This window comes from Aptenodytes patagonicus, chromosome 4, assembly GCF_965638725.1.
Source record: "Aptenodytes patagonicus chromosome 4, bAptPat1.pri.cur, whole genome shotgun sequence".
Classification (NCBI taxonomy): domain Eukaryota; kingdom Metazoa; phylum Chordata; class Aves; order Sphenisciformes; family Spheniscidae; genus Aptenodytes; species Aptenodytes patagonicus.
This window is the reverse complement of record NC_134952.1, coordinates 14,847,347-14,864,741: the sequence shown is the minus strand read 5'-3', so window position 1 is coordinate 14,864,741 and position 17,395 is coordinate 14,847,347. Positions and strand designations below refer to the sequence as shown.

Below are 17,395 nucleotides of genomic sequence, written 5' to 3'. Positions count from 1 at the left end.
GATTTGTATAATCATAACTAAAAATGAAGTTGTTGTCTGTTTATAAACTCAAAACCAGCATTTTTTTCACCAGGCAAACTCGCTCTTATAGAAGACGTTAGACCTTTCTTTTCAAGTATTTGCTGAAACTTAAGAGTTTATCTGAGCTTTTTTTTTTTCCCATCAAGAAAAGGGGAACAAACAGTTCAGCAGAGAAATTTGAGGTACTGATGTATTGTGATAGGTTTTATTAAGAAATCCTCAAAAATAAATCAAATTTTAGTTAGAAATACTGCAGACCTAAACAGCTTGATGGATTGGCTGTTGAAGTGTCCGTGCTCGTAAACGATTCAAAAAACCTTTTTGGCCTTGATGAAAGATGGTGCCTCCTGAGAGGCTTTTCTGTTGTGGATTGGCTCCCAGTTGAACAACTTTGATCTGCCAATGGGTCCTGGGATGCTTCTGCATTGCCTCCTGACCAGCAAAGCCACAGACCCATGTGTTTCCAAACACACATGCTGCCTTTCACGAGACCACAGCTTTGTAATTTATAACCAGGTAGGGAGCATGGTTTTGATTGTTGCGCTTGGCTTTTCATGAGCTTGGTTCTGTGTAGTACCCCATTTCAGCAGAGACTGGTGGGCCTTGTTTGAATCTGTGCCACAAGCAGATGTGTTTTGTTGGGTTGGAACTGGTGATACAAGAGGCAGGTCACGCATTTGAACAAATTAGGGGTGTCCTTAGCTTTAAAATGGAAATAGGCATTTCTCTCCCCATAACTGTGCAAGTTAATCATGTCTAATTGAGAAGCCTTTTGAGTCTCTATTTCCTAGATTTATTAGTGTTGTCAGTGTACTTAACTTCATATCAACTTTGGAAGTGATTATACGATTCCCAGCAATTCTGGTACATCATAGCATCTCTGTGAATAAGGACAAAATTGCTGCTTATTTTTTCCAGTGAACAAAGTTGGTCCATTCCATAAATCACAAGAAATGTCACCAAGAATTGTAATTGTAAATTCTTTGGGATGGAAACTGCAGGGAGTGCCCAGAAGCTGAAGCATTCAAGTTCCTCATTGCTCCTGTATTAAATAAATAGCAATGATGAATGCTTGGGAAACCTGGCATCAGCTCAGGGAAAAGAATGACTGTACGTGGATTTGCTTTATTTCTTCCTGAATTGTCTCTGAATAAAAAAGAATTTAAATGTATTAGAAACTAATATTCTTTTCAGTAAAAAGGATATGGAGCCCGCAGATCTGCTGTAACTGTATCTATACTTGGCTGCTCTCAGTTAAAACTGGGATTTCCTCACCAACCCACCTAGATTTGCCCCAAAGTGTCCAGAGTACTTATTCTCAATGCATTTAGGCACAAGTGCATACACACATCTTTTTGGAGGACCTAGTCCAAACTGTCCTCCCTTAGTAGGGTTTGCTTTTCTTTGAGCTTTAACACCAGAAACCATGTAGCACTTTTTTCCCATGTTTTGCTCTGTATGAGAGCCGTCTATGAACCTTTTTCGCTCTAAGAGAAACATTCATCCCTTACCCCGTTTTAATACAAACCCCACCAGCTGGTGTAACACCAAAATTGTTTAATCACAACCACCAATCCAGAATTGAAAAAAATAAGGGAAATTCCTTGGTATGTCAAATTACATGCGCAGCATCTATTGCTGAACGTGTAATTCATATCAAATTACATGTGAAGCATCTATTGCAGAAGTCTCCGTCTTCTTATGGACCCATCAGATAACTTTTCATCCCTCACAGCCATAAAAAATGTCTCTTGGTTAAGTGTATGTGTGGCCACGTGTGTTTGCAAGATGGATTCATTAATCATAGTGGAAAATACATGGCATCTTGTAGAGGTTTTGACAGTGCAGCAGTTGCAGTTTTGGAACATTTGGACCCTGTGAGCACAATGTGAAATGTTAATAACATCAGTGCGGGTCTATTTTAAACATGACTTTGAAATAAATTCTATTACGGAAGCTGTGGAAACTGTCAAAATGAGTATATTTCCTCATTTAAAGAAATAAAGAATGCTAAAGCTCGCCCCAGAGCTGCTTTCCATGTTCTGCAGCATCACGGTGCGTGTCTCCAGTGTGGAAGTCCAGCTCGGCAGGGTGCAGGGTCGGCGTGTTTTGAAGCCTGTCCTAAAATCTGCTGGTGACCCTGATGCTGTGGGAGAAGCGCTTGCCACATAAGGCATTTCTTCCCTGGGTGACTTTGTACTTTCCTTTAACACGTTTCTTCTAGATGCTTACAGTGGAACGGTGTGCATCGTCTCCCAGAATTAAGGGTATCGCTCCAGATTTCATTTTAGTTGCTCATTTTATCTTCTGCTCGAGGGAGGTGTGAAAGGGTGATTTCAGTCTCCAGTAAATAATGATGTGGCAAACAGTTGTGTGATTCTGACTTCAGGTTATTTGAAGTGATACATTTCAGGCTTCATGAAATTGTTTTATCTTTCTCATAAGAAAGCCAACTGTAGTTAGCAATTACAGTAGTTATCAACAGGAATAGTACATTAGATGTTATGACCTAAAATATATATATATTAGCCTATTTTAATGAGTCAGACTAGCAAAGACAAGACAGTTCCATGTTACAGCTTTTCAAGAATCTCTTCATTGTGTTCTGCTCTAGCAGATAAGTATTCAAATTTTGTGATTGCTTTTAACGAAATTGATTTATCTTCAGGTGTTAATATAAATTCAAAATGTGCGTGAGTGCACAAGTATCAGTGTTAAAATCCCCTGTCTGAGCAAAATTTTCTGACAGGTGGATGTGTTTTATCTGGCTATTCCAATTACATTAACTATCCTAGATCATGACTAAATGTTTTTTTCTGTTTGGACAAAAAAGAAATTAAAAATAAATTTTAGATTAATAAAAAATTATTTAATCTATGCTAAAAAGTTTTTAAGCTTAGATTTTAAGCCTTTTAAGCTTAAATTCAGAGAGATGTTGAAATTAAATAGTCAAAGTGTTTGAACTTTTTGACACTGAAAAAATTACATATTTTAAGAACATTATTATAGGAGTTTGGTGCAAATTTGTAAGCAGTTCAACCAATGTAGAGTTATTTCTCCCCTAAAAAGATAAACAATAAATAAGGAAAAAAATAAAACTTTGTGTAGTTATCATCATATTAATCATTTTTATATAGCTAATGTACAGTCCTTGTTTTACTATTAAATTGTTATGGAAGAAGTTTAATGTAGTAGTAACTTAGAAATCTACCACGCTAACAGTATTAAAGTTGAATTTACCAGTTGCACATTCTTTTGTCTTACCAATATGGTGATATTTGTTCTGTAGGAGGAAATCCAGGCATAAAACTATTAACAAGTACTGGTTTTGATGGTTTCCCATTTTTTTCAGTGGTTTTAAATAAGGATGTTATGCTGACTTGTTTTTTCAAAGAGGTTGAATTATGTAAACATAATTGTGAACACAATTACGAACACATCATACCTGATAAATAGTACAAAATCAACTCTGATGGTTTTATTTTTGGTGTTCATGTTTACTAGGAGAACATATTACATGGTCTGAGTTCTTCAGTGCTTTATCAGGAAAGTCAAATGCCACTTTTTGTTTTCCAGGGCTTAGTTATTGAACGGCTCGGACGCAGGCCTCTTCTCATTGGGGGTTTTGGGTTGATGGTTGTCTTCTTCGCAGTACTTACTGTCTCTCTGACTTTACAGGTAACACTACAGTCACTACATTATTTTTACTCTCTTTTGCCCGTTTTAAACACCAGGTGCTCGATACCTGTTTGCCTCGGCATTCCTACATAAGCCAGTCCTTTTAATCAGTTTGACATAAGGATTTGAAGGTCTCTTTTGTTTCTTTGTGAAATCTATTGGTTTCAATCTACTATGGTTAGCCATAGCAGCTTTTGCATTAAAAAGCCATAGGGGCTTTGTCACGTTCAGTCTCCTTAACTCAAAAGATCCATGCATATCATAAACTATTATGAAGACAATTTTACCCATACTTGGGTAAATAGTTTACCCATATTCTGTGGTTTTTATCTTTGTTTGTAATGCAGTCTTTTTGAGATTTCTTTCATACATTATATGTCATTCTTATTCTTGGCTTGGATGTTTTTTTCCAGTAGTGAAAAATTTCCATGTTTGCTGTTTCTTTCAAGTTACATATCTGATATTTTTATTGAAAATATAAAGACTTGGCCTTTGCAGAACATCTGCACTTAAGTGCTCAGATGTTATTAGCAGTCAGTTCCCCAGCTATTTCAGATGGTCAGAGGAGGATTATTAAACCAATCTAAATACTGACCCTGAGTCATTTTTCCTTGTTTAGCTTCCATTTTCATAACAAACCAGTTTCTTTCTGTTCCTGAGGGCTTTTGAGAAGTAAAACTGGCAGTCTGCAATGGCATGGTTTTGGGTGGTCTTTCACCAAGTTGTTTTTCTGCTGTTGTTGATTCCTGTGTCTTGCCATTAATTTGACTTTCAAATCTTGTTTCTTGGTTGAAGAGAGTCAGTAAGTCAGTTTGACTAGCAGGTGTATGCCACACCATTGCAAAGTATTATTTGACCTACCTGTATGTACAGCACAATAAAGCTTTACTTCACATACCTGTCACGACAACTAGAAGACAGCTCTCCAGAAGAGAGATGTTATTGCAAGTAAACAGTAAAAAATTCTCTTCCAAATCTTTTAAAACCTAGTCTGATCCGTGAGGACTTTCAGCTATTGTAAATCTCTGAAGTTTGAGTGCCTTCCAGTTTTAGTTCCTTTCAGAAGTGTCTCAATCTGTTAAGTATGAGAGATTAGGTATTGCTTTGAACAAAGGACCTAGGGTACAAGTAGGCTTGATCTCAGGGGAATTTATATCTACTCTGTTTTTGCACCTTCTCTCTCTCAGTGCCTTTAGAGACCTTGGATCTGAGTTCAGACGAGAACTCAAGAATGATTCCATTTACAATTCCATTAAAGAACCATTTATAGTTTGTTCTCTTTTCCTTGTACCTGTTGTTTGCACACATGGCCCTCCTTGTCTGCAAAATTAGATTATGGCTAAAATCCCTAGACTGTGACTTTCACATGCTTTGCTAAGGTTCAGATACAGCTGTCCTACCGAAAGGTAGCCTGTCGTGTCTAGACTTCAGCCCAGCCTTTAACTGGGGAACTTTGAAGCTCTATGGGCCATCATAGTTGCTCCTTTTAAACATGGCTGAAATACCTGAGGAGGATGGAGGCGCCAAATCTGTTCAATGGAAAGAAAAACTCGTTTCCAGGATGGCTTGAACTTTAGCACAAGAACTTGTAAACTTTCAGAGTTGTGACTTCTGTGGTGCAAGAGCTTCTCTAGTGTTTCTCTACAGGGATTCCACAGAGACCAAGACCTTTAATACAAATAATCTAATAAAGTTCTACAGAAATACTGTGATTTTCTAAAGTAATCCTATACTAAATTCTGAAATAGAGAAAGAATCGTTGAAAACACTATTATCTGTGATTTTTTTAATATTGGTATGTACAATATACTTACCATGATTGTCTTTTATCTACCCAGAAAACGGTGCATTGGCTTCCTTACCTCAGTATATTTTGCATCCTTGCAATCATTGCATCGTTCTGCATTGGACCAGGTATGTCTATATTTTTTCATGTTTCTTTGTACATCAAAGCACAGGTATTTTTGCACTGGCACTATGTTAACAAATTCCTTGTAGGGAACTTCACTTTACCCTTATCTGATGACCACAAGGGTTCTAAGACAGTAAAAGATGATAGCAACACAAAGTGATAGCAATATTCTCGATAAAAACCCATGTACACACGCATTCCCACTTAGCTGTCAGCATAATTGAGAACGAGTGCCTAAATTGCAATCAGTACCAAATTAAAATGTTGGCTGTTATTGTAGGATTGCTATGATTTTGTAAATCTATAAAAAACACTCAGACTGGAAGCTGAGTGTTTTATTTATCAATGCTTGTGTTAGCAGCTCAATGCCGGTAGGATGCAAATTGGACACTGGTGGAGGAAGGGGACAGTTGTGTGTGGTTCCTTTCTTCTTTTCCTTTCCAAAGATAGAGAAGTGCTGTGCAAGAGCATGCTCTCTTTAGGAAGATGATGGAAAAGGTAGATGTCCTAATGGTGGAGCTGCTGCTTGTCTGGCAGTTCTTTACTGACTGCATACATTTCAGATCTGATGCCCTCAGGTAACTGGTTTTGTAGGTTGTAATGAGTTTATCAGATCTATTTCCCCAGCCCAGTTTTGATTACTTAGAGATGGATACAACTTTCTATAAAGTCCAGTATTCCCAGGTTGTAATTTTTGTATTTTATTTGCTTTAACAAAGAACATGTTTAAGGAATAAAAAAGTAATAAAGCCAGACCTTTCTCAGAAGTGTAGAATGAAAGGACCAGAGCAACAGTCAAGTCTCAGCAAGGGCAATTCTGACTGGATAGAAGAGAAAAAATTTTACACTGAGAGTGGTTAAACACTGGAAGACATTGCTCAAAGTGGACTTTAAATCTCCATCCTTGGAGCTATTCAAAACTCAGCTGGACAAGTTCATGAACAACCGGCCCTGCTTTGACCACAGGCTGAATTCCAGAAGTCCCTTCCAACCTAATTTATCCTGTGATTCTAATTGCATCATGTTTTTGGAAAATGCATTTTAATAGATATGCATAATATGCAAATACTTACCTGTGTAGTAGTTCTCTAAACATTGTTGCTCTAGCCTTCGGGTACTTAATCAGAATCGGATCCTGCAGTTACCAAATAATGAAATGTTAACAAAAATTATTTGCAGACAGATAAAGAGGAATTTAATCCAAATTCAATACACATACAGAGTAAGATGTCAAAACAGTGCTTAAATTTTCAAAGATTCTCTTACAAACTGTTCTCCACAAAAGTGGGAAAAATCTACTGCTTTTTAGGAGTTTTTTCACAGGTGTTCTGCTGTAAACCTGAAAGCAAGACTTCTGTTCCCCTGAGTTCTCAGGTTTTTTCATGCACCATTTATTGCCTCTTTTTCTTTATAAAGAGTTTGACATTAAACATTAATCAACTGTTTATACATCTTCACCACTGAAGTGATCTAATTAATTGATTGTGGTTTATTTGGGGAAAGTAAGTTGCTGATATTCCGTGTGACTCTACAGGGCTGTAATTCTGTGGATCCTCTTTTGGAAAAGCTGAGGACAAATTATGCTGCTTTAGAGGAAAAAGGAGAGAAGATCAAAATATTCCTTTTCCCCTTGCTTCTGGGAAAATAGTTTATCACTAATCTCTGTGCTTATTCCTTTGCATATGGTAGCTGACCAGAAGAAGGAAGGAGTCAAACAGGCTTGACTAGCGTCATTAATGCACCTGATGTTGGACTGTAGATGGCCTATGGAGACTGTTCTCCTTCCTCACTTCCAGCTCTTCATGCAAGGCAAATAGTGCAAACAATCTTGCAATCCCTTTGTCCTTCCGTAAGGACAAATCTCAGGTTCAGCTGAGTCCCTAGTATTGCAGACTATGTTTCTTAGACTGGGATTTTTTTTTTTGAAAGAAGAATTCTGTGGAATAGAACTGCTCTTGCATTTTGAATACCTAAGGAAAGTCAAATGTTGACTTGAAATGTCTTGAAAACTTCCCTCCCAGTGTTTTAAGTAGCTAAACAATTCAAGTGAGTGCAGCTGCTTGCAACATCTACCTTTGTTTTATCTAAAAAACTCTGTTGAAACAAATTGTAATTTTTTTCCATATTACAGACATAGAATCATAGAATCATTAAGGTTGGAAAAGACCTCTAAGATCATCGAGTCCAACCGTCAACCCAACACCACCATGCCCACTAAACCATGTCCCTAAGCGCCTCATCTACACGTCTCTTAAATACTTCCAGGGATGGTGACTCAACCACTTCCCTGGGCAGCCTGTGCCAATGTTTAACCACTCTTTCAGTAAAGAGATTTTTTCCTTACATCCAATCTAAACCTCCCCTGGCGCAACTTGAGGCCATTTCCTCTCGTCCTATTGCTAGTTACTTAGGAGAAGAGACCAACACCCACCTCGCTACAACCTCCTTTCAGGGAGTTGTAGAGCGCGATGAGGTCTCCCCTGAGCCTCCTTTTCTCCAGGCTAAACAACCCCAGTTCCCTCTGCTGCTCCTCATAAGACTTGTTCTCCAGACCCCTCACCAGCTTCGTTGCCCTTCTCTGGACACGCTCCAGCACCTCAACGTCCTTCTTGTAGTGAGGGGCCCAAAATTGAACACAGTATTCAAGGTGCGGCCTCACCAGTGCCGAGTACAGGGGCACGATCACTTCCCTCCTCCTGCTGGCCACACTATTTCTGATACAGGCCAGGATGCCATTGGCCTTCTTGGCCGCCTGGGCACACTGCCGGCTCATGTTCAGCCGGCTGTCAACCAGCACCCCCAGGTCCTTTTCCGCCAGGCAGCTTTCCAGCCACTCTTCCCCAAGCCTGTAGCACTGCATGGGGTTGTTGTGGCTGAAATGCAGGACCCGGCACTTGGCCTTGTTGAACCTCATACAGTTGGCCTGGGCCCATCGATCCAGCCTGTCCAGGTCCCTCTGCAGAGCCTTCCTACCCTCAAGCAGATCAACACTCCCGCCCAACTTGGTGTCATCTGCAAACTTACTGAGGGTGCACTCGATCCCCTCATCCAGATCATCGATAAAAATATTGAACAAGACCGGCCCCAAAACTGAGCCCTGGGGAACACCGCTCGTGACCGGCCGCCAACTGGATTTAACTCCATTCACCAAACATGTTCCACCGATTTTTAGAACTTGCAGATCAATATGTTCTTACATGTTGTATTTTCAGCATATTAAGATTAACCCTCTACTTTTCTCCTTCACCTCACCATTCTTCAGAATGGATTCTGGTTTTCTTCACTTAGCTTCTTTCCTTTTACCGATGCTATTCAGGATTTTCTATTGTACTTTGCAGTCTCTTTGGAACAGTGTCTGCAGATACATGCAAGACAAACAGCTTTTGTTTGATATTACTTACTTGCTTTCTACAGAAATTCTTTAAAATTAAATCTTCTTTTGTGTTTTTCATTGTGCTCGTTGCTTTTAAAGCCAAAAACCGTTAATACTATACCAGTAGCTACCTAGTTGGCCTCTCCACCTTTCCTGTGTATGTTCAAACATTTCTAATACCTGACAATAGTGGGAATACTTCAGTAGCATTGAACGTTGCTTTGCTTTTTATGAAAATTTTCTTAATTGAAACTTCAGCTGTTGAGAAGAAGTTGCGAGGAATCATATTCTGGTTCCTCTGTAACTCAATAGCAATATTTTAGCTGACTTCAGTAGGGCCAGATTTCTCTTCAGTGAAACTTTTCTGTTCTGTTTAGTGGGGCTTAGGAGATCTAAACTACTTGGCTCTCTCTTACCTGGGAGCAGTTCTCTTTCAGAATATGAAAGCAACTTCCGTTATTAGCCGTGTTTTAAGATGGATGAATGAGAAGAAAGCGTGTATATTTTTTTTCTGAACAAAGAAAGTGTTACCAAAAAGTGAGACATCCACTGCTTTTTGTATCACACACATTGAAGCACAACTTCAATATTTGAGTGCAATTACTGTGTCAAGTTTTACCCCCACTCCCCAGTACAGGAAAGACATCAATAAGCTGGGGCAAGTCCACTGGAGAGTCACCAAGTCAGGGACAGGAGCCCTGTGAGAAGGGGCTGGGTGAGCTAGACTTCAGCCTGGAGAAGAGACAGCTTTGGGGGCATCTAAGAGCAGTCCCAGTACCTATGAGGAGGATGTTGCCATGACAGAGCCAGGCTCCTGTTGGTGGTGTGTCGTGGGAGTGCTTCAGAGACAAAAGGCGTATGTTGAAACAAGAAAGATGCAGTGACTATAAGGAAAAGCTCTTTGCTTACAGACAGCTGAGCAGGCTACCAAGGATTTTGAGTCCTTAATTACTATACAAAGATCAAAATTGAATAGTTTGTACTTCTGTTTTTTTATTTCAGAACTCTGTAGTCCAGTGGGAAATCTGTATTTCTGGATCTTCCTAGACAGGGCAAGTGCTACTCACTAGCACTTACTGACTGATTTAAAATTGGCTTTGTTTTGTTCAAAACTATACTGTGACAGTTATACTAAGATACCCTATATGTGACAGATATGGCATATGCATATATATGTATCATACATATACTAAGGAACTAAGTTCTTTCTCAGAGAAGTGTGCAATGCTAGTGGAGTGTCATGGTACACAAAAACATAATTCCTTTTAATGGGAAAGTCACTGCTGAAAATTAACCTTCTCTTTCATTTCCTACTAATGTTAGAGTTTTAGCAAGAGGAAGTAAGTAGGAAAGAACACATTTTTGAACACATCTCCAATGCAGTGGCTGTTAGAGAGTGTCTAGAGAAAAGTACGAACAGGGCAAGCAGGCGAGACACTTTTCCAGAACCAGTACACTTTTTTTTCAGCTTAAGGTCTTCCTGAGACATAGTTTCCAAGATTTTAATAGTCTTCCATGTCTGAAACTGTGCAAAATTTTAGCATCCTTTAGCAAAGAAAGCTACATGTCTACCACCTCTCATGTGCATGAAGACATTCTTTGTTTTGTTTTGTGTGATGCCCTTTAGGTCTTTCATTGGAAGTGGAACAACTGATCCCCTTCCTCCCTCTTCAAGTTTCTTGTGATCTTGTAGACTTTTACCTTATCACCTCAGATTTTTCCAGACTGAGTGGCTATTTCTTATTGCTTTCTTCTCAGTGGTATTTTATGACACCGCTTTAGCAGGAAAATTTCAATAATCTAGTATTCTTTTGCAGCAGTCTGGTAGTTCAACAAGACAAGGCTGAAGTTTAGGAATATCTTTCCCACCTTTCTGGTCAGTGAAAGGGTTTTTCGTCAAGAAAATTAATGCATACTCTATTATTGTTGCAGATTTTTAATGTTTTTAGCCTTTTGTAGAAGGCTGAGCGTCATTTGTTTGTGTTGGTTAAAAAGGTACAATTGTCATGGTATTACTAATGTTTAGTATCTTATTTAATTCCTTCTGTAGTTATTTAGAGCATTTCAGCATTCTTCAGAATAAATTCCACACGGTTTGTAATGATTCTGCAGATACAGATCTTCATCTAGAATGAATTCAGTTTACGTTCATTGAGCTATTGGTACTTGGAAGAATTATTCCATCTGAAAATAGTAAATAACGTGAGGAATTGAGCTTATAAAAATACTGCTATAACTTTCTAGAGCATAAAATTGCCTTTAAAAATACAATATTTTCTCTCCTGTTAGAACATCTGATACTTTCTTGATAGCTTAGATGTTGTGTGGTCTCCCACTTTCTGATAGCATATGGATGAGTCCCATCTGCTCCTTTACAGCTAGGATCAGCTGTTACTATAAACTGTGGGGTTTTTTTATTTGTTTCATTTTTCTGAACTCGGCTTTTCAGTTTGCAGATGTTTTTCAGGCATATTGCTAGGGACTGAAACAGTAATGCTAACAACAGGTACGTTCAGGCATGTGTGTGATTTGGTACTTCATTTTTATCAAAAGACAAACAGCAGAAAGCTTTCATGCATTTACTAAAAATTAAAGGGACCCTTATGTTCAAGATAGTAAATCTATGATCTGAAAGAAAAATACCCTTCAAAAATCGCTTACTGTTTTATAGATTAAGGAGCCATGCTGTTCCAGGCAGTTGCTTCATTGTGCCCATTGGGTTAATTATACACAAGTGAAGGTATTCGGTTGCAGAGAAACATACTGTTTTCCAATATTACTTTTGATTATGGGAACATGTTAGTAAATAATTTTACAGTTTTCACTTCAAGAAAAAGGCAGAAGCTTCATGGAAATGTTTTTCTTGGTCACTTATTTGACCCGAAATAAATATATGATACATTTCAACTGAAGAATTGTCATTCAGCAAAGAGGAAGTAGAAAGAACTGTGGGGATTGGTTCTGGCTCCTAAGAAGACAAAAAGCAAAAAAAAAAATATAAAATCAATAGCGAAAACAAATCAAAGTAAAATAGTAAGAGAACATTTTCAGTATCTCCACAAAACATTTGTGCTGTTCGGGTTAGGCGTCATGAGCAAATGCATTGATTTGGAATGCCTTTACCGAGTGGGTAAATAACGTGCAGCTCCTTGGAAATTTGGGTTGTGATAGATGGGCTTAGGTATATGCGAAATGTCTTCCTTCTTTAAGCTTGTCTTAGATAGTATTTAAGGAAAAAGGAGAAGCTAAAAGCAGTTATCCCTACTTTCTCAGTTAAACCTGTGTGGCTGCCTCTTCGTGGACGCTGAAGCATGTTGAACTGTGCTTGCAGAATCTATGTCTCTTTCAGGAAAACCACACTAAAATCTGACTTAAGCGTAAAAAGTGTAGGTTCTACTTATTTTTATCTGTTTACTTGAATTACCAGTTCATCCATTGTGTCTTTGCAACAGTTGCTGTGCAAACTGTTTGATTTTTGATTTTGCTGGGTGAACTGAAAAATATCTATATGCATGTGTGTGCATTGGGTGATTGGAGATAGTTATAAAGTCGCTGGAGATTGACCCCTTTTCTCTACCAGCCAAATAGTTTAAAAAAAACCAAAACAAAAACCAACAACAACAAAAACAACTGACCCAGAATGTGTCAGGGAAACTGTCCAGGGACAGTTTCCGTATTTGCCTGCAGGGATGTGACCCCACCTGCCAGGGAGGCTGTCATGTATTCTGGGATGAGGGTCTTTCATTCTTTGTTTTTGATGCTGTTCCAATTTGTATAAAACAACTAAATGTTCATTCTCTGAACCAGAGAATGGCTCTTCTGCCATGTGTCAAGAGATTCACGCCGGATGGTGGAACATGCAGGGAAAAAAAACAATCAACTGATTAATTGGGGATTACAGCAATGTGTCGTGGTTTAACCTCAGCCGGCAACTAAGCACCACGCAGCCGCTCGCTCACTCCCCCCCGGTGGGATGGGGGAGAGAATCGGAAGGGTAAAAGTGAGAAAACTCATGGGTTGAGATAAAGGCAGTTTAATAGGTAAAGCAAAAGCCACACACGCAAGCAAAGCAAAACAAGGAATTCATTCACTACTTCCCATGGGCAGGCAGGTGTTCAGCCATCTCCAGGAAAGCAGGGCTCCATCACGCGTAACGGTTACTTGGGAAGACAAACGCCATCACTCCAAACGTCCCCCCCTTCCTTCTTCTTCCCCCAGCTTTATATACTGAGCATGACGTCACATGGTATGGAATATCCCTTTGGCCAGTTTGGGTCAGCTGTCCTGGCTGTGCCCCCTCCCAGCTTCTTGTGCACCTCCAGCCTGTTCAGTCAGTAGAGCATGGGAAGCTGAAAAGTCCTTGACTAGTGTAAACACTACCTAGCAACAACTAAAACATCGGTGTGTTATCAACATTTTTCTCACCCTAAATCCAAAACACAGCACTGTACCAGCTACTAGGAAGGAAATTAACTCTATCCCTGCTGAAACCAGGACAGTATCCACCCCTTATTCTATACCATCTACGCCATGCTCAAGTCCCATATTTTCCAGTGCAACCTCATTAACCAACCACCCCGCTTTCCATCCTTTGATATAACACACAGATATCATTCCCTTAGTCTATGGACCACCCTTGTGGAATGTCTGTAAAATGTCCAGAAATGTCCATGAAATATCCATTGAGTTCATTTAGTCCGTGACTTTGGGCTCCATCTGTGATGGTGGTCACTCAGGACAGGAGAGGTGGTGTGTTGCGTGGAGTTACTGGGTACCAAAGCCAGCTCAGGTCAGGTCACTGCTGCACTTGCACTGCTTCTTGTAAGGCTTGTCCTCCACTTGTTCGGGTGGTTCCTGCTATAGTAATTCCTATAACACGCAACTCAAATCATGGGTTACAACAATTTAAAGGTATTTCCATTACAATCTCCACCCCTGGTCCCTTCAGATCAAACCATAGGGTTTAACATTGCAATAAACTCCTCCCCTTGCCCCTGCTCTGGCTTGGACTTATCCACAGACTGCAGTCCCTTAGGGTAGTACCTGCTCCAAGTGGAGCCTTATCTATGAGCCACAGTCTCTCCAGGGGTACGCCTGCTGCGGCATAGACTTATCCACAGTCACTTTGAGATGCACCTGTTCCAGCACGGCCTTCTCCATGGGCCACAATGTCTTCAGAGATATACCTGCTCCAGCGTGGCCTTACTCGCAGCCACAGTCCCTTCAGAAGTAAACCTGCTGTAGCACAAACGTAACCGCGGCCACAGACGCTTCGAGATGTACCTGCTCTGGCATGGGCTTATCCACGGCCACAGACACTTTGGGGTGTCCTGCTCCCGCATGGACTCATCCACAGGTCACAGTCCCTTCGACTCGAGTTCACACTGGATTTCCAGCCTGTCCAGTACAGCAGCACAGAAACAGCAGGGATGCCCTGGCCATCTGCCAGCCCAGGCACATCGCCATTGCGTTATCAAAATGTTCCCAGGCACAGCAGAATACGATGATAAGCAGTACAGCAAGCAGTGAAAGCAAAAAACAGCCACTAACGAGCATTGGACTCTAATATACAGTAAGGCAAGCAAGCCCCATGGCAAGCACAGGAGCCTGCCAATTAATAGCTAAACAGCTATAACAGGTATAAATTCGATCTAGCACATTCCAATCAAACCTGTCATTATCTCGAACCCTTCGAGCCCCACGTTGGGCGCCAAAAAGGACTGTCGTGGTTTAACCCCAGCCGGCAACTAAGCACCACGCAGCCGCTCGCTCACTCCCCCCCAGTGGGATGGGGGAGAGAATCGGAAGGGTAAAAGTGAGAAAACTCATGGGTTGAGATAAAGGCAGTTTAATAGGTAAAGCAAAAGCCACACACGCAAGCAAAGCAAAACAAGGAATTCATTCACTACTTCCCATGGGCAGGCAGGTGTTCAGCCATCTCCAGGAAAGCAGGGCTCCATCACGCGTAACGGTTACTTGGGAAGACAAACGCCATCACTCCAAACGTCCCCCCCTTCCTTCTTCTTCCCCCAGCTTTATATACTGAGCATGACGTCACATGGTATGGAATATCCCTTTGGCCAGTTTGGGTCAGCTGTCCTGGCTGTGCCCCCTCCCAGCTTCTTGTGCACCTCCAGCCTGTTCAGTCAGTAGAGCATGGGAAGCTGAAAAGTCCTTGACTAGTGTAAACACTACCTAGCAACAACTAAAACATCGGTGTGTTATCAACATTTTTCTCACCCTAAATCCAAAACACAGCACTGTACCAGCTACTAGGAAGGAAATTAACTCTATCCCTGCTGAAACCAGGACACAATGTTGGCATGAACTTCCAGATAACCTTCCCAATGGAAATAAGCATGACAAAGATACAGCGAGGCCCTGAGAACTTTGGAAACTTGGCATAAGGCATTTCCATGCATTATCTTTGTATGAAGAGATTTATTAACATTTCTTCCTTAGAAGAATATTCTGTTTAAGTGTAAAGTCCTCCTATCCAGTTTTCATAAACGGAGGAGGCAATGCTGCAGAGACGGGAAAGGAAACCATGGTGGGGGATGTTAGGTATGATGCCTGTCTTTAACTAAATGAAAGGGTGGGAGGAGGTGGACTGTTTTAATAATATGCCTGGCTTTGAAGTAATCCTTCCTTTATCACCTTCTTTCAGAAATTGAAAAAGTATTGTCTCTTTTGAATCAAACCTTTGCATATTTTGTGGCTCTGGAAATACAGTGAACTGGAGCACTGGACTTATTTTACCATTGGGAATGAGTAGAAATAACCCAAACCCCTATTGTTGCAGTAAGACCTGTAAAAGGTGTTTGTGTAGCACAAGTGTGTTGCCCTTCCTTCGACCGTTGTAGCTGGGAGGGAGGTCAGTCACACGTGTGCCCAGGCAGGCGTGCAGTAATGTCCCCTCTTCCAGGGAACATTCCCCAGGAGTTCCTTGGAGTCCTCTGGAAGGAAGAAAATCAGCTTTTATTACAACAAGCAGTAAGACTAGGGGAAGTTCCAGAAATCTGAGGATTTGCTTTTATACCCATTGCTTGATTGTCATAACTCAAGCCATCTTTGTGCAGGAAATTTGTGTTATTTTGGTAGCACTTCTAAGTTTGAGATTAGTGATTTGTTTGAAATCTCACTTCATCTTTCACAGTTTACCCGTTTTTAGTAATAGGACATGTATAACTGCAGGCAGTTGCAGAGAAAAAGAGGCTTAGAAACTCAGGAACAGGGTGAGGATTTAAGGATGTCTGAAAACGCCAGTTAGCTAAGGGAGAATATAAGAATGATATCTGTAAGTGTCACACAGAAAACTTCTCCATAGCTGTTTATATTTTATCTAAAGTAATTTGAAAGATTTTTTTATATTAACACTGTATGCACATTCTTTTACATTTTTTCTGAGACCTAATGCATCATATTGTCATTCATTGTTGCTCTGTATTGTAATGTGAAAAATGCTTATTGTGTTGTCGTGTCACGTCATCATTTTTGAGATGATGACTTAGAGATGAACATTGGAGCACAAAAATGCTCATGCAGCAGTTTGCTAGGAAGGCTGCAAAGAAGGGCTGCTGTGAAGGTGAAAAAAATACATTTTTATATGAAAAGATACAGAGTAACTTTATAGCGTCTAACCAAAAAGACTGAGAATATGATTTCTCTTTCTAAATGCATGGTTGAAAGGGAGAATAACACTGAGAAAATAAGCTGAAGGCAAATGTTGCTGCAGAAAATCACAACAAAAACCCAAACCTAGGTGCTAGCTAGCCATAAATAAATTTAGCATAGAAATTGGAAGAAAACTCCTATCCACTAGAGGAGCTGAGTTCTGTATCAGCTTCTCAATGGAAACAGCAAAAGGAGAAACTAAACACACGAGTTTTACAAATTTCTAAAAGGACTGTATGAAATGCTGCCTGAAACAGCTGAGGATTGGATTTGAACCAGATGATCCAATCTGATCCTGTGTTCCTTTATCTCCAAGTCCTGTGTAATAGAATCATAGAATCATAGAATAGTTTGGGTTGGAAGGGACCCTTAAAGGTCATCTAGTCCAACCCCTCTGCCATGGGCAGGGACATCTTCAACTAGATCAGGTTGCTCAGAGCCCCGTCCAACCTGACCTGGAACGTTTCCAGGGATGGGGCATCCACCACCTCTCTGGGCAACCTGTGCCAGTGCTTCACCACCCTCAGTGTAAAACATTGCTTCCTTGTATCTAGTCTAAATCTACCCCCCTTTAGTTTAAAGCCATTCCCCCTTGTCCTGTCGCAACAGGCCCTGCTAAAAAGTCTGCTACCATCTTTTTTATAAGCCCCCTTTAAGTACTGATAGGCTGCTAGAAGGTCTCCCCAAAGTCTTCTCTTCCCCAGGCTGAACAACCCCAACTCTCTCAGCCTTTCTTC

At 40.4% G+C, this 17,395-nt stretch overlaps 1 protein-coding gene across 4 annotated transcripts in view; it reads left to right on the top strand.

Moving 5' to 3' along the window:
• Window positions 1-17,395, top strand: part of SLC2A9 (solute carrier family 2 member 9) — a 139,948-nt gene that overhangs the window by 86,564 nt on the left and 35,989 nt on the right. For 3 of the 4 annotated variants that reach the window (XM_076335945.1, XM_076335946.1, XM_076335948.1), the window contains 2 exons: window positions 3,598-3,699; window positions 5,538-5,613. In XM_076335945.1, the coding sequence (XP_076192060.1) occupies window positions 3,598-3,699; window positions 5,538-5,613 (178 nt within the window). The remainder of the gene's footprint in view (window positions 1-3,597; window positions 3,700-5,537; window positions 5,614-17,395) is intronic. The other variant, XM_076335947.1, reaches the window with a different exon arrangement.